The 22,106-nt window shown below is 41.9% G+C and overlaps 1 protein-coding gene across 10 annotated transcripts in view; it reads right to left on the bottom strand.

Annotated features, from left to right (window-relative positions):
- Window positions 1-22,106, bottom strand: part of AOPEP (aminopeptidase O (putative)) — a 205,507-nt gene that overhangs the window by 74,572 nt on the left and 108,829 nt on the right. For 7 of the 10 annotated variants that reach the window (XR_014951721.1, XM_085568114.1, XM_085568116.1 and 4 more), the window contains 2 exons: window positions 21,878-21,938; window positions 356-418 (listed from right to left, as the gene is read on the bottom strand). Coding sequence is in view for 7 of the 10 variants with exons in the window: in XM_085568114.1 (XP_085424240.1) it covers window positions 356-418; window positions 21,878-21,938 (124 nt within the window). In the remaining 3 variants the exon portion in view is untranslated. Of the gene's footprint in view, window positions 1-355; window positions 419-4,023; window positions 4,080-21,877; window positions 21,939-22,106 lie in introns of all 10 variants that reach the window. The other 3 variants (XR_014951724.1, XR_014951723.1, XM_085568115.1) reach the window with 2 other exon arrangements.

Below are 22,106 nucleotides of genomic sequence, written 5' to 3'. Positions count from 1 at the left end.
CAAAATGGGAAGTTATGATTGCAATGTGAAAAACTCCTGGGGAAAAACTCTGTGCTTTATCCCTTACACCTTCTATTTCAAGTACAAGATTTATTTCCAGCCACCCACTCGAACATTGTTCCAGACTACCAACGCCAAATTCGGATGACATGGTTATTATTTAATAAAGTAGTAACATTTGGTGGGTTTTTTTATCCCCATACTAATATTTTCACTCTTAACACGAAAGCCATTATTTTTTAAAGCAAAAGCGTGGCAGGGTGGGGATGGTGTGTAAGGCAGAAAACTCCAGGAGCAGATCTGCGAGGGGAAGAAGCGGGTGGAACACAACAGCGGCGCAAGGTTTCCTGCTCACCTCGCTGCTCACTTGCCGGACGAGCTGACACTCCTTCCACGTCTCTGCCTCCTCCAGCAGGGGCTGCACGGAGGAGAAAGCGCACGGTGAGGCGGGCGGCCGCGGACGGTCCGCGCCGCGCTCCGCCGCCCGCGGACAGCCGGCTCCGCCCGCGCCCCGCTCCGCTGCCCGCGGACAGCCGGCTCCGCCCGCGCCCCGCTCCGCCGCCCGCGGACAGCCGGCTCCGCCCGCGCCCGGCCGGCCCCGCCGCGGGCCTCGGTGGGAAATGGAACAAACAGCTCCGCGGGCCTCGGGGGGAAATGGAACAGCTCCGCGGGCCTCGGGGGGAAATGGAACAGCTCCGCGGGCTCCGCGACCCCCGCAGCCCCGCGGAGAGGAGGAGCCTGCCTCAGACGTCAGGGCCGGCCCGCGCGGGGCGGCAGCGCGCCTCGGGCAGCCCCGGCGGGGCCCGCTCGGTTCGGCTCGGCCCGGCCCGGTTCGGCTCGGCTCGGCTCGGCTCGGCTCGGCCCGGCCCGGTTCGGCTCGGCTCGGCCCGGCCCGGCTCGGCTCGGCTCGGCCCGGCTCGGCTCGGCTCGGCCCGGCCCGACTCGGCTCGGCCCGGCTCGGCTTGGCTCGGCCCGGCCCGGCTCGGCTCCGCCTGGCTCGGCCCGCTCGGCTCGGCTCCGCCTGGCCCGGCCCGGCTCCGCCTGGCTCGGCTCGGCTCCGCCTGGCTCGGCTCGGCCCGGCCCGCTCGGCTCGGCTCGGCTCGGCTCCGCCTGGCTCGGCCCGGCTCGGCTCCGCCTGGCTCGGCCCGCTCGGCTCGGCCCGGCCCGGCTCGGCTCCGCCTGGCTCGGCCCGCTCGGCTCGGCTCGGCTCGGCGCGTTCACGCCGCACTCGGCCCGCCCCGCCCCGCCCCGCAGGTGCGGAGCCCTGTCCAGCCCTGTCCGGCCCTGTCCAGCCCTGTCCGGCCCTGTCCGGCCCTGTCCAGCCCTGTCCGGCCCGGCCCGGCCCGGCCGCCAGCCCGCGCTGCCTGCAGCCGTTCACAGCCTGCTCATCACGCTCGTCAGGGTTTTCAGCCTGGTTCTCAGCGATGCGCGCTCTCTCTCCGAGAGCCTTCCTATGGAAGCGCTCTCCTGTGAACGCTCCTGTAAACGCGCTCTGGCACGCATCTTGCGGACAGAGGAATGGCCTAGTGGGGACAGCTCAAGAAAGCATCATCGCCATTGACTGCTTCAACCTTGGCCTTGGTACCTCCCTCGCCTCCCGAAGCCAACTACTAAACTACCTTGGAGGGTCTGAAATGCGCATTAAAAGAAAGAGCCAAAGCAGCTTTGTAGGTATACTTCAGCCCTTTATCAAGGCCTCGGCTAAAGGCTTTATTTATACAACAATTTGCCGTGACGAGGTAATTAAATTTAGGCATAGGACTTCAGGTATTTTTGCACCCTCAGAGGAGGCTATTCAAACTCCAGCATGTAGGGAGATACTTACATCAACCTTGCAAAATCCAAATATTATTAATTCCTAAGAGAGGGTTTTATTAAGGGCTTTTGTTTTTGTATTTAAAAAACAGTAAAGGATAGAGCACATCATACTTGTTATAGTTAAAATTATATTACTAAGATATTGTCAGTATTTTAAAAATTATTCATACTCTTCTGAAAATTATTTATATGCTTATACTATATATTGCTGTAATCTATGAAAGCTTCAAAAGGAAATCTGTGCTCCAGCAAAAAACACGTGTGTGTAAGCAAACCCTCAATATGTAGAATTAGATGTACTTGTAAACAGATTGAAGTAAATACAGGTAGATCCAGTATGTATTAAATCTTGAGAGTATCCCTCTATCACTTGGAAAAAAAAATCTCTCCTAGCCTTTTTGTTTTACTGCCACAACATCCCTCTTTCAAGATCAAAAGTTTTAGATCAAAGCCAAGATCAAACTCAATGCTTTAAATAGAAGCAACTTCACTATGAAGCGTTAAACAAAGAACTTTTTAACAGAGATATCACAATAGAAAATCTTACTGTCCTTTTTTATTTCACACTTGCAACAGGTCTGCTTGAAACAAGTATAAAAATAGTTTTTATTTTGTAGAGCCACAACAGATCTTTTTTTACTAAATGGTGATTCTGAAAGTGCCTACAAATTGACTCTTGAACTGAGTGTGTTTAAATGAAGAAAGAACATAGTTCAAAGGCAATGAACAAAAAATTATGTTAATGGCAAACATAAACTAATGCAACTGTTTAAACAGTATTTCCTTGCATCAGTTAACAGATTCGACTGTGCATTCCCACAGAAGTAGTTATAGGAAACACTGGACCATAGAAACAATGAAACATACTTTAAGTCGTTTAAAGAATTGTGCTTCCTTTCCAGTCAAATGTTTCAAGAAAACTAGGGGGAGAAAACGTTACGAGAGACATTGATTTTCAGACCTGCAGATCCTGAGGCTGATTTGGGATGAAAATCCACAAACCTGCTATGTGTTCAAACTCAGAGAAGGCTCCTGTTTTCTTGTTAGTAATTGCATAGCAGTGAAGGAAATTCAAGAGGAATTGTTACTGCCTTTTTATGGTAATCTACCTTGTGGAGCCAACATCTGGGCTTCCCTGGTGCTGATTGCTGTGCACATCCTAAGTTGAACATTCACCTACAAGATAACACTGTGGTGTAAGGTAAGAGCCAATTTTTACCCATGCAGATAGTCTGCAGAAAACAAAAAGCAGTGGCAGAAATAGAGTGGGCCTGACAAGCAGCTGTCACAGCACACTGTCAGTGTCTCTTATCAGTTAACTCTTATCTCTGCTTATTGATGTGTCAGTAAGATTTAGCTCATAACCAGAGCAGGAACTTTTGCTGGGAGGGGGAGAGAGCAGGAAAAAGAGAGAGGAGGAAGAGGAAAAGAAAAGGAGAGACGTGAAAGAAGAGGGACCAAGGCAAAGAAGAGCAGGTGAGAAAAGATGTTTTAAGAACATTTTGTGTCCAGCCCTTCATACTTAAAAAGCTTACTTACATGAGATAAAAGGGTGATGTCACACTCAATTTAAAATGGGAATGACTGCACTACCCTCCATCAACAGTCCTATTTAATGTCCACATGACACTGGCTATCATCCTTGAATCCCTTCACAATAGAAATTTAGAGATTACTCCGTCCTGCATGTCCTTCTTGTGAAGACTGTCTCTGAAAGACTAATGGATCTGTCCTATACAATAGATATGATGGGGAACAAGCAATTATACAGGTCAAAACATGTTTGGATCCCTAATTCTTGCACAAGCAGGATTAAATAGAAGTTTGAGAATCTGGGGGAGGAGGTAGCACTTTCTACAAACTGGGTGAATGCAGACCAAATATCCTGGACTTAGGCAACGACATAGACCAGCTCTTACTCAAATCAGACCAGATACCAAGCATCCAAAGGACACGGAGAATCATACATAGCCTAGAAAACGAGAATGTTTTTGCAGCAAACACCTCTTGCATTTTACATTGAGACAGACTAGCTTTAAATTGTTCTGGCTGTGATGGCTACTAATGGTGTTTCATAACTCAGTGAAAACTGTAAAACTGTAATCATGAACTTTTCCTTTACATAGCTTGCCTGTAACTTTAACTCCTCTGTGCTACTCTTATGCAAAAACAACTAGTATTGATAAACAAAGAAAGTAGTTTTACCTAAGGTGAACATTGAATCTATACCATTTTGTTGGCTTTCCAACAGTCCTCAGATACTGGAAGGTAAAAAGAAAAAATGGAAAATGCAGGAATAAAAATCGTTATTGTAAATCAACTTCAGAAGAGCTCCTGCAAAGTAGAGGAAATTGACAACTAATGCAGTCAAGTCATTTTCCAGCCTCTCATTTCTAGAATCTCAATTACTGAATTTTACATCACACATACAATCTCAACATCTGTATATTCAGATCTACATGGACACCCAAAACTACACAGAGATGTCATTTTCTTCTACAACATATAACGTCACCCGTACAGAAATTGCAGTTTTGTACCTTTCTACACATTCCCATTGAACAGCAACAAAATACAGATTCCCCCCACCAGTTTCATTCTACCATACTAGAATGAGACAGACTACTTTCTCAGGCTAATGTCATCATCACTGTGACATCATAAAAAGATAATTTAAAGGGAAATAAAAAAGATCATTTATAGGGGGGAAATGTACAGTAGTTTAAAGTAGAAAAATTTATTGCTTGTAAACTAAGAATACAATGTGCCCTCAGAATAATCTGTGACCTGATAATTGTTTCAGCAAGAAAAATGTGGCTTCTAATCTTTTGTAAAAAGGTTAAGAAAATGAAAATACAGAAAAGGATTTTATCCAGTAGCTCACTAGACGATTAAGTATTGCTTGAAACATTTGACTGAGAAACAATTGCAAGGATTTTAAAATGCTACTGCTACCAGGACTTTGCAGAGAGGAAGCAGTGGGCTACATCTGGAAATGACAAGATGGCTGGTGCATCCACCTTGCAAGAAACAGAATATAAACACCACATAAAATTACTGAAAAAAATATCCAGCCCAGAATGTGCTCTTGTTAGAACTGGAAGTCCTCCAACTGATTTTGTGCAGTCTTCATGCATACAGCTTTATCCACTGAAATAAAAAATCAAGTTTTTCTGACATTATCAATTTTTTAGGAAAGATGCTAATTTATATTGATATCATAAATCTAAATGTCATAATTCCTCTGAGAGTTGCTGTGCTGGTATAAACACATTCTTCTCAGATCAGCATGCTGTGTCTGGTATTTTTCAATGTAACATCCCTCCAGAGAAATTCTGTTCAAGTCAAACTTGCTCCTCCTGAAACTATCTCTACCTCCAAGAAACAAAAACCTGTTGAAACAATAACTTTGAGGATGTACTTTCAGTACACTGCAACATTATTTCACATATTGTTGCAGGAATATTTTTTTCAAAGTGGTTATGCAAATACTTCCTTCATATACATTGGCAACTCTGCTTTGTGAAGAAAGTTCCTAGGTACAGATGAATCAACATAACCACCTATTTAGTTGCATGATCAGATTCATAATCTGATAAAGCAAATACCTCTGATCACATCGCCATGGGATTTCTAAATAATAAGCTTATTACTTGTTACTAAATAATCTTATATAACATGTAAGATAAATAATTAATGTATCATATTAGATTATATTATCTAGAATATGATAATATTTTCAGGGTGTGCTAAAATGCTCTTTTTTTTTTTTTACATTCCTGTCCTGATTTCTCCAGGCACTCTCACTACTATGCACGTGTCTCAAGCAAGTTAGAGAGACAACTTCCCCATGCCTCCCTAATATGGGAACAGAATCTCTGCTATTGGCAACAAGCATCTCCCAGCTCGAGAGAGAGTACACCCCATGAGGTAACCTGTGGCTTTACCTGAATTACCTCAGAGAGGACATGAGGAATTGGTATGGAAAGCCCATTTCTGCAGTAACAGCACAGGTACGTAAGCTGAAAGGAAGAACAGGTAGCACAGGAAGTTCTTCAGGGATAAATGCCACTCCAGTTTCCAATGGGCAAGTCCTCCCTCAAACAGATAAAGGGCTGGTGTTACTTCTGGTCCTCTTGAAGGGACCTCAGTTTATATTTCCAAGAAGTGAACTAGAGGAGCCCTGGCTCAGATCTGCTGGACTGTGTGGGTCCCGTGCCCTGGCACATCAGACATGCAAGGGTACAAGGCTTTAGCTGACACCAGAGCACAGTGTACCCTGATGCCATCAAGATATGTAGGGGTAGAATCCCTCTCTATTTCTGGGTTGACAAGGGAATCCCAACAGCTGACTGCACTGGAAGCTGGAGTGAGCCTGGCTGGGAATGAATGGCAAAACAGCCCACTGTGACTGGCCCAGCAGCCACATGGATCCTTGGCATAGATTACCTTAGGAGAGGGTATTTCAAGGACCCAAAAGGTCATTGTTAGGCTTTTGGGATAGCTGCTATGGAGACAGGAAATTAGACAGCTGAATACCTTGCCTGGTCTCTCAGAGGACCCTTCTGCTGTGGGGCTGCTGAGAGTTGAAGAACAACAGGTACTGATCACTACCACATCACTACACTGTCAGCAAAACTGCACCAGCTGGGACTCTGGTCCCCACCCATGAGATGATTTTGAGTTGGAGACCCAGGGAGTGGTCAGCAAAACTTGTTCACCTTTAGCAGCCCCATAAGGCCAGTGTGTAAGCCCAATGAAGAATGGAAATTCACAGTGGACCGTTGTTGCAGAGGATAGATAGATATGATTGTTATTTTAGCTAGCCGGATGTCACTTCTACCCTTGGATGAATCCTGGAGTGAAATGGACTGTTCCATCCCACCCTGCAAAAGATTGTGGTTCATCCCGCACCTCTGTACCTGCCCCTAAAACAGAGTCTGTAACCCCATTGGCCCATGCCTTGTCCCAGCCCACCTGGGAGCCCCTGATAAGGGGGCTCTGAGCGGCCATGCGGCCTCTTGGACTTCCTCCCTCTCTTGGATTCCCTCCCTCCCTGGGGCTTCCCCTCTCCTAAACCCTCCGTTTCTCTCTCCCCTCCCCCATCCTCCTAAGCCCAGCCACGTGCTACGCCTGAGAGCACGAGGCTTGGGCATTCCTGAATTCTCCAATAAATCTCTTCCCCCAAGAGCAAGCTTCAGAGATCTCTGCCTCCCTACACCCCAACCGTGCAGAGGAGCCTACTCTTCTCACAGACCGTCATCACCTGAATGAAGCCATGCCACCTCTGAGCACTGCTGTGCTGGACGTGCTGGAACTTCCGTATGGACTGGAGTCCAAGACAGCAAAGTGGTGCCACAATTGACACCTCTAATGTGCTTTTCTCCCTTCTTTTAGCAGCAGTGGTTTAGTCAGACCACAGTTTGCTTTCAGCTGAAGGGGTGTGCACTTGGAATTGACTGCCCCAGGGGTGGAAACACAGCCCCACTATTTGCCATGGATTGATCCAGACTGCACTGGAGAAGGGTGAGGCTCCAGAACACTTGCAGTACACTGATGGTGTCACAGTATGGGGCAACATGGCAGAAGAAATTTTTGAGAAAGGGGTGAAGATAATCCAAGTCCTCTTGAAGATTAGTTTTGCCATAAAACAAAGTAAGGTCAAGGGATCTGCCCAGGAAATTCAGTATTTAGGACTAAAATGGCAAGATAGACATCATTAGAGTCCAATAGACATGGTTAGCAAAGTAGCAGCTACGAGAAAGGGGTGAAGATAATCCAAGTCCTCTTGAAGATTAGTTTTGCCATAAAACAAAGTAAGGTTAAGGGATCTGCCCAGGAAATTCAGTATTTAGGACTAAAATGGCAAGATAGACATCATTAGAATCCAATGGACATGGTTAGCAAAGTAGCAGCTATGTCTCTGTACTGAGTAACCCAAAATGTTACTGTATTCCATACCTCTCTGTGCCAAAAAATCATTCCTGTCTCTGTTAAGATCGTGTGTCTGGCAAACAGAATGACAGGGCAAGGGCTGGGGTTGTCCCAGAACCTTTTGAAGTCAAGGCACTCAGACAGAGTCTCCTTCTTGCCTCTCTCTGCCTGCTTAGCTTGCCTCTTGGCTTTTTCTTGCCTCTACTTGCAACAGCAGCAACTCAAGTGGCTTCATTTCACAATCAAAACCTGATCCAGGGTGAATTTTGCAACACTTGCCTGCAGGCCCAGAGGAGCAGAGCAGCCCTGCTCCGTGCAGCCGCCCCAGCCCACCAGCAGTGTCTGGCTGTGATGAGTGAGAAGCACCCAGCCAACTGTACTGCTGTCTGCTGCCGACAGCAACGCCAAGGCCCCCCACCAGTTCTACCACCCAGCTGAGTCCCAGCTGCCAGAATTTGCCAGCTGCATTTGCCAATGGAGCTGCTGCCTGCCCCCCAGGGTGGGGAGGGCGGCCACCATCTGCCCTCTGTTTCCCTACAGCAGTCGCCCATGCCTGGTGCCGTTTTGGGGAAGGGAATATCCACCATTTTGGGTTTCTCTTTGTTGCTGAGCAGTCCGTGAGATTTCACCAACTTTGTAACTATCCAACTAGTGACTATTACTGTTATTTTTTAACCATTACTATTTCAGTTTCTTAGTAAACTATTATGTTTTCACTTTTAACAACTATTCATATTTGTTTCTCCTTATTGGTAGAAACGGTTTGATTAAAACTAATCACTAACTAATCACTAACTGTCCTGAAGACAAAAATTTCAGACCATCATCATCAGAGGAGGAAAAGGTGACATGCTGAGGAGCTCCCACGATAGAGCCAGCTACCTGAAAATGAAAAGCAATACACTTTCTTCACTGACAATTCCTGACATATTGTAGGGATACAGCGAAAATGGAAAGCAGCTGTATGGAGCCCAATGCAGAGAGTCACAGAAGCAATTGAGTGACCAGGTGGATCAAGTCATGCAGAGCTGACAAGTGCCCAGCTGGCTTTAGATATTGCTGAATGAGAGAAGTGGCCAGTGCTCTACCTCTGCACTGACTTGTGGATGCTGTCAAATGCTCTATGGAAGGATGGAAAAAGACCAATTAGGAGTGCAGAGACAAACCCACCTGAGTTGCTGAACAGTGGCAAGAAGTCACTGCCTGAGTAGAGAAGCTGGCTGTAAAAATTCATTATGAGAGGCACACATGCCCAAGAGTTGGGCTGCTGAAGAACGCCACAACAATGGGTGGGTGGATTGAGCTGCCAAGATTAAAATGTCTCAGGAGGAGCTGCACTGGCAGCATAAGGGTGAATTATTTCTGGCTTGGTGGGCCCATGATGCCTCATCAGGGAAGAGATGCAGCACCCAGATGGGCTTGTGATCGAGGGGTGGGCTTACCCATGGGCTCTACATCCCAGGTTGTCCATAACTGTGAAACGTGCTGGGATCAAGCAGGCCAAGAAAAGCCTCTGTGCTATGGTGGATGATGGTCAAAGAGAAATAAGGGGAAGCCTGTCAGATCAGTTACCTCACACTTCTGCAGCCATGCCAAGGCAAGTGCTACGTGCTCTTGTGAATGACCACTGGATGGCTGGAGAAGTATCCTGTGCCTCACACACTGCCTGGAACACCATCCTGGGGCTTGGAAAGCAATTTCTGTGGTGACCTGGCACCCCTGAGAGAACTGAATCAGACAAGGGGACTCATTTCCAAAACAACCTCCTGGACAGCCAGGCCAAGGAACACAGTACCAAGTGGCTGCATGATATCCCCTGTCACTCACCAGCCTCTGGGAATATTGAACTGTTAAAATGCACTGTTAAAAACCACATTGAAAGCAATGGGTGGTGGGACCTTCAACCATTGATCTCTATGTTTAGCTAAGGCCACCTGGTTTAGTTAACACCCCAGGCTCTACCAGCAGAGCTGTCCCTGCCCAATCAAAACCTTTGTGTACTGGAGAAGGGGATAAAGTCCCCATCATTCATACAAGAAAAGTTTTAGGGAATACAGTTTGGATTAGTCCTGCCTCAAGCAAAGGCAAACCCATCCTTGGGATTATTTTTGCTCAAGAACCAGAGTGCACTTGGTGGGTAATGCAGAGGGACCAGGAAAATGTGATGTGCACTTCAAGGGAACTTGATTTTGGGGTGAGGAGAGTGTGTAATATTGAACTGTATAATATTGGTTGCTGAATGACACTGCCAGTGCACACGAACAATGAGTATGGGCTGCTCCAGCATGAGCTCGTGATGCAGACTGCAACCCCAACAGGACACCAGCTCTCCTGCCCTGGAAGACATCTAGGATGGATAAAACCCACAATTATGGACCAAATTAACTCAATAGACCAACGTGGAGGGATGGCCCTTGACTACAGAAATGTTACCTGTGCTTGTGTATATGTATGTAGTTGGAAGGTGTAGGATCTGGGTGTGATATAAATGGTAAAGACTAATGACTGGATAATGTCCTAGTTTCAGCCAAGAGTTAATTTTTTGCAGTAGCTGGGAAAGTGTGTGGCTAAGGCCCAAATGTTATTTAATAGAACCTCACTTGTTTGTTGAATTTCTTGTTGAAGAAATAAAACACACCTTCCAGAGGTATTGAAATTTGAGTTTTACTGATCTATTGAAATAGTCAAAAATACTTCTGACAGCTTTTCTAATGAAACATATGCAAAACAAAAGTTCTCTAGCCCTCTGGCCATGATATATTGTTTACCCAAATGTTAAGAACAATTAACTATAAACTGAACCATGACATATACTAGCTCTGTCAGCCAACAGACTTTTCAAACATATCTTTCTCCAGACATTCTCATTTCAACATTTAAATTCCTCTTTGATCTTAGAAGGGAGTAGAGAGAATAGATGAAGCATTCCTTCTTTATGGAGATGAAATAAGTTTTAGAAAAATCACATATTTTTCATGATTAAAGAGAAAGTGATCAATATCTCTATCTTCAGTCTGGCTCTAAAGCATGGCTAAGTCAAAAGGAGATTTGGAAAATACTGTAAGCTGGGAAATATCTCAGTATTGCTCCTACTGACTTGTGTGGAAGACAATGAACTGATGGAGATGGAACGAAGACTGTTACACAAACTTGGTTACCATCTGCTCTCAAGAACTATTCAGTAGCCCAGCATTTCTGCAGTGTCTGAAAAAAAGCATAGGGCTCAAAAGCAAGAACTACCATCCTCAAGTCTACACAGCTAGAAATACAGAAATGCAGCAGCATTTGAACCCTCAGGATCTCTGAGTTTCTGACTGAATCACTACACCTGAATGCACAGGTGACAGTTTTTAGGTCGGCACACAGAGGGTTGCATTGATTTCACATACAAAGTTGTGTTGCAATACATCTTCCCCACATATTCACTCCTTCCAGTCACAAACAAGATTTTTTTTAAAAGCCTAGGGAAAATTTCCAGAAAGTAAAACATGTGCTCTTTTAAAAATCATAGACCACTCTGGAGGGTATATAGCAGCTTGTTCCTGTCACATAAGATTTTACCTTAGTTTCAGGCCCAATTCCTTATCTTTCTGAACTAAAGATATCTCAGATATTGTTTCCTGGAGTAACATTTCACTTCTTGTTATTTCATAGCCTGGCTCCAATTCACTAAAATTACTTAAAAGGAACTTGAAGTTGGAGAGGTTTCAGGTATCTCAAAGGCTACTCTTTCCTAATTATACACTAATACCAAAACTTTTTCTGGCAATGTAGCATGAAAAATATTTTAAACCTTTATGGTTTGTTTCCATTGATTAAAGAAAACAATGACCAAGCTAAAAATTAATTGGTGCTAACTTCTGTGCTTTTCTTCTGATGTTTTTGCAAGCAATAATTAAAACCTGTGTTTATTGCTATGCAAGCCCAGCTGTGTCCTTATTAGGCAAGTCTAAGTTCAATATTTCTGTGTAAAAGAGGGCCTGTCCTCCCTCTGTTTGCTGTTTCCACCTCTTGTGTATGTAGGTGGGAGAGTGGGAGCTTGGGAATGTGAACTTGATCCAGCATTGATCAGTCAGGCAGCAAACTGTTATTTTTCTTTAGATACCAAACATAATTCCTTTCTAGAACGGATAAGCTCAGTCATTCTGCACATAACACAGCTTTTGTGTTCAGCAGTGCAGTTAATAGGAAAAGGGAATGAAAATGACTGCTTGAGATTTATTAAACTTAAGAGACACTCTAATGAACGAACACATGGAATCCAGTCCACTATCATTTCAGAAATTTAACATTTGTTTCAAATGCACTTCAACTTCTTGAACTTGTGCAGATTTACTACAATACTAGAAGTACCTTACCTCTGAGCTGCCTGACACTGGAAGGTAGTCTGAAGAAAAACAGGGCACTTGTGAAAATCTGGCTTGTAACTGGAGAGGCAAGCCAGTGTTTCAGTAGGTCATTAAACTAAAACCATCCTCCTCTTCCTTAATGTAGACTCAGGGTTCCAGCTGAGAATCTCAAAAGCATTTTTTCCTTAATTATTCAATTAATGGAGACTCCCAAAACTCTGTTTAAAACTTCGCTTTTAAAAATTAGAGCAACAGTGGCACTAAAATGTCATGGCCATTGCTTTCAAATCTAAACTTTAAAAATTACTAGTTACATTCAGCCTGGACACCAAGTTACTCTGTGCTTCTTAAGCATTTCACCTGAGGCAGCATGTTACCCAGTTTTAGAATGTGATGACACAATACTGTGTAACAATACTATTCAAATATCTAATATCCTTGGTTTTCTCTAAATCAGCAATCATATGCAATGCAGAAGAAACCTACATCAAAACTTCTAAAATTACAACAAGATTAAACCATGCCTGAACCTCAAGAACTGTCTAATAAATGTGGGTATTTACTGACCTTTAATGATTTTTTTTTTAATATAAGTGATTTTCTTGAACTTTTTGAACTATTCTAGAAACTAAAATACACCACTTTTGTGTCTCATTTAGCATATCTTAGGGGCAATTTATAGGAATGGCTGAGTAAATTACAAGGCCATTTTATGCCAATAACCTTCTTTAGATCAACACAGAATTTATTTAAATAATAACTTACCTTAGAACTTAATATTGATAGCTTGTTACAAACAAAATACCAAATTATCTGTATACTGTGATCTATCTAGAAGAACTTTCAGGTGGACAGTCTTTACCTAAAGCATTTTTCAAAGAGTCAAGAACATAAAGACAAAGTCTCTCTTGATTTGTTTATCTTCATGATTCATATGACTTCTATGCATGCTGTAGTAACATACATATTGTTTGATTACATTTTTATATTTTCTTAAATCCCTTCTTCTAAGAAAATGGGATGCAATGTTGTCAGTACAACTAATAATTTCAGAAAACCTCAGCACTTTTCATATTCAAAAACTTTCTTACTGTGCTTGTTATCATTACAGAGGACATTAGTAAAACACACAAAAATCTCTATCTGTAGATAAAAAACCAACCAAGGAGTAAGCCTCAAACTTCAGTATTTAAACAGCAACATTTTGTTCTCGGGACTAATATTTAATACCAGTTTTGAAACGAATGTAACAGATTCACTACTGAACTTTATTAAATACTGAAGAAAATTATACCCCTTCCTGTTTTTTCTCCAAATCATTTATGTTTGACTGAGATTTTTGTTCTTAACAGATCATTCTCACTGCCAATACCTACTAATTTACTTTATCTCAACAAAAATGTGCATTTCACTTGTATACTTGATTCCAATGTCATCTACCAATATGTAATTATGTACATCCAGAAATAAAATTGTAAGATAAGGCATAACTAGCAACAACAAGAAATATCAAGTGTTAACAATCCATAGCTTTAACTTACATTCTGATCCAGTAAGAATGATTTAATTGAAGAAAAATGTTTGGGTGTGCTCTGTAAAACTGGGTGAACAAGTGCTAAAAATTCAAGAGTTTAGTAAGACCATTCTTTTAAAAAAAATTGTGTGGTTGGTTTGTTAGTTATTGACCATAAGTGTTAATCTGTGAAGCATTTTCCTGTACAGCTATCCCTTCACCAGTGCTTTTGTCTTTGTAAAAGGAAACAGGAAATCTATAAAGCTTATAACTGGGGCAAAAGCCAGGGCCCTTCTTAACATGTTGCTTTAGCAGAAATCATATTAAGTAACTTCTGCTGTAACACATCTTCCTAAAATTTTTAAAACCACAAAAATACTTTATTTGCATTGATTCAGAACCCTTCAAAAATTACATTTCAGTTCAAATTTTTCAAAAAGTTTTGCTATGAGTTTCCTTTGCAATCAATTTCATCTTCAAATAGGACAATCATGGAATCCAGAATGGTGTGGATTGAAAGGGATCTCAAAGACTATATGGTCCTATAGTCACCTGCACATTCCACTAGACCAGGTTGCTCAAATCTAAGAGTTAACTATTTACAAAGAAAACCAGAATACTATTAATAAATTAATATTCAGCACCAGAAGATTTCTTTTGACTATGTATTTCCACACATGTTGATCATTTACAAATAAGTCCATTAGTATACGGAAATAAAACTACTGCTTTATCACAGCCACAAAAACCAGTGTGGATAGGAGGAAAAAACTGGCAAAAAAATAAATGGCAAAAGTTTTGCTGCTGTAACTGCTGGAAGCTACACTCCAGTGTTCATTCAAGATTGAATTTCTATGGCATTCTATGCCATAGAAAACATGGCATAGTAGTCTTGCAAGATACATTAAGAGTTGTACATACTCTGAAATACTTGTTGGCAATTCCAACCTTAATCAGGAAATACTGTTTAAGGTGGCACAGTGGATGAGAAACTTTAATAAGAGGATGAAATAACAAAAGGGACTAGGAGAAGAATACAGCAATGCTATCACCTCTTTCAACATTTTGTAATTGTGAGCTGATGTTTGGGGTGTTTATCCTAAAACTGTTTGATCACATGACATAAGGAAAAACATACCTAAACAACCTGATTGCTTTCTGTGATGGCACAACTACCTGGATGGATGAGGGAAGAGTGGTGGATGTTGCCTACCTGGTCTTCAGCAAGGCTTTAGACACCATTGGCCATAACAACCTTGCCAGCAAGCTCAGGAAGTACAGACTACATGAGTGGGCAGTGAGGTGGTCTGAGAACTGGCTGAATGGCAAATCCCAAAGGGCTGTGTTTGTTGTCACAGAGTCTAACTGGAAGCCTGTCACTAGGGGTGTCCCCCAGGGGTCTAAACTGGGCCAGTGTGTTCAACTTGTTCAGCAGTGGCTCAGACAAGGGACAGAGGCCTCTTCAGCAGGTCACTGACAGCACAAAGCTGGAGCAGTGGCCAATACCCCAGAGTGTTGTGCAACCCTTCAGAAGCGCCTTGACAGGGTGGAGACATGGGCAGAGACAAACCATCTGGTAGTCAGTAAAGGCAAATTCAGGGTTTGCAAATTCAAGTGTTACTACACCCAGGGAGGAATAACCCCAGATGATCAACCTGCTGGAAAGAGGCTCTGTGGAGAAGGACCTGGGGTTACTGGTGGACAACAAGCTGGCAATGAGCCAGCAGTGTGTCCTGCTGGCCATGAAGGCCAGTGGTGTACTGGCTGCATTAGTATGAACATTGCCAGAAGATCAGGAAAGGTGATCCTGTCACTCTACTCAGCCCAAGTGAGGGCACATCTGGAGTGCTGCGTCCAGTTCTGGGCCCCTGAGTGCAAGAGAGACATGGAGGTCCTGGAGTGGGTCAAGAGGAAGGCTAAGAAGGTGGGTAGGGAATTGGAACATCTCACTTATGAGGAAAGGCTGAGGGAGATGGGCATGTACAGTCTCGAGAAAAGATGACTGAGAAGGGACCTCTTCAATGCCTGTGAGTATCTGAAGGGAGGGTGCCAGGAGGATGGATCCAGGTCTCCTTGGTGGTGCCGGGCAATAGCAGAAGAGGCAATAGGCAGAAACTGATGCACAGGGAGTTCCACCTGAACATGAGAAGTAAATTCACTGTGTGGGTGACCAAACACTGGAACAGTCTGCCCAGAAAGGTTGTGGAGTCTCCCTCACGGGAGATATTCAAGAAATGCCTAAATGCAATTCTATGGAATGTGCACTAGGATGACCCTGCTTGAATAGGGAGGTTGGACCAGATGATCCCATGTGGTCCCTTTCAACGCAAGTCATTATGTGATACTGAGACTTGTATGTTACAGTGTTGGAAACTAAAAATCATGAAGGAGGAGGCCAACCACTCTTCTTATTTTTATTTCTCCCTTTTTATTTTTTGAATTGGAGAGTGAATGTGGAGAAGATGATTTTCATTATACAAGATATGAGCTGAAATACAAAGCCAAGAAAAAATCAATATCAGAAATTTACCTGTAAATAATAGCATGTGCCACTTCAAAAGCAAAAGGAAAAGTAATTTAAACTGGAATGACTTAAATACATTTAGAAGTTCATGCAATGCAGAGACTACCTAATGTTTATTGATCTACTTGTCAAACAGTGTACAACAGAGTTCAAAAAGGGGGAAAGACTTAAAGCTTATTTTAAAAAGGTTAATTACCTAGGGTAGAATAGTAACTGGGCAATATAAGACAAAGACAACTTTGTGCAGAGCTGAGAAAATCTTCCAAAAGAGGCATATAGTCTTTTAGCCTTAAATTCTAATTAAACACTGCACATACTGAAAGAAACAATAGGATTGTACTTAGGAGAGCAAATCATCATGAGCAGATATGAAGTGGATGACAGTGATTTCATAAGTGTTTTCCAGTTAAACTATTTCCAGTTAAACTCTATTTCTAGTAAAGCTATTTGGTTCTTCTGATTCTACTCCTTGCCAGCTTAACTTATTGTCTAAAGTTAGTGGTATTAACTCACTACTATTTGCACAGGGTGAAAAGTTGCTATAATCCCCCAGTGAGCCACTGCTTAGACAGAAGCACATACTGAAGGTTGCACGATTTGATAGAAAGTATTTTCAACCATGCAATATGCTTCACCTTATTTAACACCACCATGACATGTCCCCTGGAAAAAGTCCTGTTGAAAGCTTGTATTTGAGAAGTGCTTTCTTTTCATCTTTTATATCCCTTATTGTTTTACATGTGAGAAAGCCCTGCTCAGCAAGCCTGAAACCAACCATTATGCAGTGGTACTCTTCCATGTAAGAAAGAATTGGCTAGGTTATAATCACATTTTGTTTTTCATAACATTAATCTTTAATGCTTTAGAAAATAACAAATTGAAAATGTTAGGTGGTATGTAGAATTATTTTTTCATGGCAGCAAGCTAAAATCTGATTTTATTTATTCATATAACTTATTCTTGATTACTGCTGGTATACACCTGAGCCTGGAAACTAGCCCAGTATTTAGAAAAGACCAGAAAACTTTTCCAAGAGTGAAACAGTAATAGAAACTGACAAATATTAAAGTTTCAGTAGTTTTAAGCTGCAAGTATAAAGGGGCATATGTGTATATATTATCTATAAATCTGCAGTTCCCTGGACAGAGTTGGAGAGAGAGTTTGGAATGACAAATATAACAGAGCACAAGTAAAGGAGTAGAGGATCTTCAGTTAGACAGATGACATGACTTATGACCATAAAGAATACAAAATATAAAGAATATAAGATTACTGTACTGCAAGGAAGATAGTAAAATTGCTTCAGCAGTCTGGGAAGTGTAAAATATTTACCCTTATGCATTTTTTGCATACTTTTTTGCACCCTTACAGTGTCCTTAAGCTACACACTGTTGTGAAGACAGTGAACTAAGGGATGGGCTAAGAACTCTGGTTTTAAGTGACCCTTTGGTTACTGAATTCTAAAGAGTACCAGTTGCATACAGGAGATAGATTTGAATGTAAACACAGAAGAGAATTCTTGAAATCACCTTGATAGCTACTGCTATAAATGAATCACTTGTGGTGAATTTTCTTTATACTCATAGAATTACATGAATTTCCTGTCAAAATCCACCAAAACATGGAAATAAAAACACAGAAACACCACAGCAAGTATAAAATAATTTAAAAAAAATCTTGTATGAGAGAGATATATATCGTGTTGGGACTTAAGTACAGCATGATGCACATTTCCCAATTCCATTACAGAGTACAGTCTCTCTAGTAAGGAGGTTTCCTCTACAAATGCAGTGAAGTCTTAGTATTTGTAATTTAAAAAGTAAAGTAATTTCTCATAGGCTGCAGTTTTAAGAGTATCATGCTGTAAGACTCCAGAACCAGTATTACAAGGGTTATAATCAGGAAGGTGTTGGATTCTGTTTGTAGGGTGCTGGATGCTGCTTCTATGCCTTTGGGACATCTTTGAAGCAGAGATCCAACAGCTGCTTTTCATTTGCTCCAGTACTAAAAGAAGGTAGTCAGTCATAGTGGGTACCTCATCCTGCTCACACTGACTGACTGGTTCTGTCATATGACTGTACCCAAAGGAGCTGACAGAGACCTTCCTATGAACACACCATAGCCCACTCACCTAGTAAACTCTTATGAGAGAAACTAAATTCTGTGCCATTCCTGGACTGCTATTTATAATGCAGTTCATCTGTAGTTCATGTGCATGTAATTTATAATGTAGTTCATCTACATGTAAGTCTTGTTTTTATGTTCCTTCAGATAGATTAATCAAATTAGCTAGGTTATTAGTTTGCTGAAATAATCCAAATACTTTTAAAGATCCTGTAAACTGCACAAGTAGATCTACAGTATTTACAGTTCTGTAGTCAGTAATCATGTTCATATTTACACTATAGCTACTAACATATTGAGATCTACTAAACAACCTCAATAGTCTGGATTTCAGGAGTAAAGGCTCCTATAATCATCTAAGAAAGCACAAAGGAAATAAGGTTTCCTATTCACTGAATGACAACTCCAGTTTTTTCAATAAAGTGGAAGTTGATTCCCATGACACCCTGGGAAGTGATAAAACAACAAGTATAAATGATCTTTTCAAAGGACAAAAAGAGAGGACCCTGGGAACTACCAACTTGTTATCATCATCTGTGTGACTGGGAAGATCATGGGGGACAGGGAGGTGATTTGAGACACCCAGCAGGACCTCACCAAGGGCAAGCCCTACCTGACCAACTCAATGGCCTTCTCTGGCTCCACCAGTGGACAAGGGAAAGGCTACAGATGTCATTTATCTGGACTTCTGAAAAGCCTTTGGCACAACATCCTTCTCTCTAAATTGGAGAGGGAAGGAATTGATGGGTGGACTATCAGAAGGATAAGAAAGTGATTGGTCTATTGCATCTAGAGGGTAGTGGTCATTTGTTCAGAGTCCAAACAGACACCAGTGACAAGTAGGGTCCCCCAGGGGTCTGTATTAGAACCTGTCTTATTTGATATACATAGATGTATGGATCAAGCACACCCTCAGCAAATCTGTTGATGACACCCAGCTGACTGGTGCTGTGGATGACACCTGAAAGATGGGATGCCATCCAGAGGGACCTAGACAAGCCCAAAAACTGTGTCCATGTGAATCTGCTGAGGTTTAACAAGATCATGTACAAGGTTGGGGAAGCCCCCAGTACCAGCACAGGCTGAGGTGAAGACATGGAGAGCAGCCCTGCCCACAGGAACTTGGAGGCATTGGTGGGTGAGAGGCTGGACATGACCCAGCCATGGACACTCCCAGCCCAGAAAGCCAAACGTGTCCTGGGCTGCATCCAGAGCAGCGTGGGCAGCAGGGGAGGGAGGGGATTCTGCCCCTCTGCTCTGCTCTGGTGAGAGCCCACCTGGAACCCTGCATCAGCTCTGGGGTCCTAGCACAGGGAGGACAACAACCTTCTGGAGTGCTGATCCAGAGGAGGGTCTCCAAGGTGATTAGAGGGATGGAGCACCTCTCCTGTGAAGAAAGGATGAGAGAGTTGGGTTTGTTTAGCCTGGAAAAGAGAAAGGGTGACCTAATTGCAGCCTTCCAGTACCTGAAGGGAGACTACAAGAAAAATGGAAAAAGACATTTTTTTAGAGTATGTAGCAACAGGACAAAGTGAGTGGACTCAAACTGACACAGTAGCTGTAGGTCATTGGCTCAGGAGAAGGAAATTCCTCATGAAGAGGAAATTCTTTACTGTGACAGTAGCAAAGCACTGGAACAGTTTTGCCAGAAAATCTGTGTATGCTCCATTCCTGAAAGTGTTCAAGGCCAGGTTGGATGGGGTTCTGAGTGACCTGGTCTAGTGTAAGGTGTTCCTGTCTATGTCAGGGGGCTTGGAACTAGATGAACTTTAATGTCCCTTTTAGCCCAAAGCATTTACAATTTTATGATCAACAAAAATTGGGGAGTGGTGGGAGAGAGACAGAGAAGTCAGCATCAGCATGCTGATCCTCAGAAGTAGAATACTAAATTATATTTTTTATAAAGAACGGCCAAATTACCAGGGAAATCTCTGTATTCTTGAAGAAAATTTAAAACAACGTACAAACTTGCTGGGTGTGGAAATACTTTTGACACATGTTTTGTTTACACAAGAAACATATACTTGCAGGGTATAATAGAAATACTTACTATTCATTCTGAACAACCTGAGGTACTCCAGAAAACAGAGTTAGTTTGCATATTAGTCAAAACCCTTTCCAATTCTTTAGTCTGCTCCTATCTTTCTAATTTGTGGTTTTAAGTTCATTCTCAGACATTAATAAAACACATCCTCAAAAAACACATCCTCAAAAACACATCCTCTACATGTGTAGATGAAATGCAAGAAAACTTACATTTTGGGAGGCAGCTCAGCCTCTTACAGTGATTTCTATGCAACATCAATCTCCCCCATATACTTGAATCAGCTGTTTGATAATGTGTGCAATTTTTTTACCAAAAAACAAAAACTTGGTTGAACATGGAGTTACAATCAAGGTCCTCTTGTAGGAAATGACTGAGCATCAAGATGCACGATGACACTGTCCCTTCCTTTCCTCCCTTCTAATTAATTTTATTTTCAATAACTTTCCAACAAAAACTAACTCTGCCTTTATTTTACAGCATATTCAAATAGCCTCAAAGCATTTTGATCTCAGTGTACATCTTTCCAGGGATCAGTGGACCCACACATCTCTCAAACTGTCAAGGGAGGAGCTCAACCACAGTGTGTGGGTACAGATCAGGTTCTCTGAGCACTGCTAGAGCTCTCCAATTATTTTGTCAATTCTACCTGCAAACATGCTCACTCAGTCATGCTCCATAAACATCTGCACTTTTGCACATGGAAACTAGAACTTAACATGCTAACCTTCAAAAGGTTTTTGTTTTTTTTTAAATTCTACTGCAAATGCAAACAAATTCAAGCAGAATAGAAGCTTGAATAGCTAGGCTAGGCAGAATAAATCACATGCTTAGGGGAAAACAGTTAGAAACTGAGTCCCGAGCATATGCTAAAAAATTACTTTGTATAAAATTGGGTATTACTAAGATTAATGTACAGATATAATTTGTTATCCCAGTTTTGGTCCAAAATGAATAATCAGAGACTTCACATAGCACAGACACATCTAAGCATTTCCAGTTCACAGAATTTAAAATATTAAAAAACTTTTTAGTATTAAAAGCAGAAAATAAAGCTCAGTCTCAATGCCAGAACACCAATAAAAAATGTTATCTATGCAGCAGGTTTATAAACAAGTCACAAAATTCACACAATTTGTGACACAAGTCACAAGTTATCAAAGTACAAATAATTTAACATTTAATTACTGCTGTCAGTAATGCTTTCAAGTAAGTCATATTCCAACAGCTGTGAACAATGCTCCTTACATTTAATAGACTCCATGATTATACTGTAAAGTATACTTTCATATGACCACAATATTTATTTATAGGATAAATTTTGTAAGAATTGCCCTTTGGCAAGTTTGTTGAGAACACCGTAGAAGAAAAAATCTGCAACTAGTAAAAGCTAAAGCCATATGAAGATGTGGAAAGCAGTTATCATCAAAACTGTTTATTTAATATTATAAATATTATAAATATTATAAATATTATCATTCCTGATTATCAAGTAGTGATTTTAAAATCATATAATGTAATGAGAAAATCAAGACTCCAGAAAGAACTGTGACCTGGTGTTTTATATTTACCTTTGGTATTCCAGAAGTATCGAGCCAGTTCTGGAAGATACTTTCTACAGTTAACTCAGACCTTAAAAACAAAAAAAAAGTTAGAATATATGCAAAAAAAAATACCAACTTCTTTAATGTGAAAAAAAATCCCTTTAGAAGTTAGGCAAACCCTCTAAATTCAAGTATTAGTTGTACTAAAGTGGTACAACATTCTTCATTTTTTTAATAAATAAAAACATCAGAGGTC

This window comes from Lonchura striata, chromosome Z, assembly GCF_050655825.1.
Source record: "Lonchura striata isolate lonStrDom1 chromosome Z, ASM5065582v1, whole genome shotgun sequence".
NCBI classification, from domain to species: domain Eukaryota; kingdom Metazoa; phylum Chordata; class Aves; order Passeriformes; family Estrildidae; genus Lonchura; species Lonchura striata.
The sequence above is the reverse complement of the archived record's forward strand: the minus strand, read 5'-3'. Positions and strand labels throughout refer to the sequence as shown.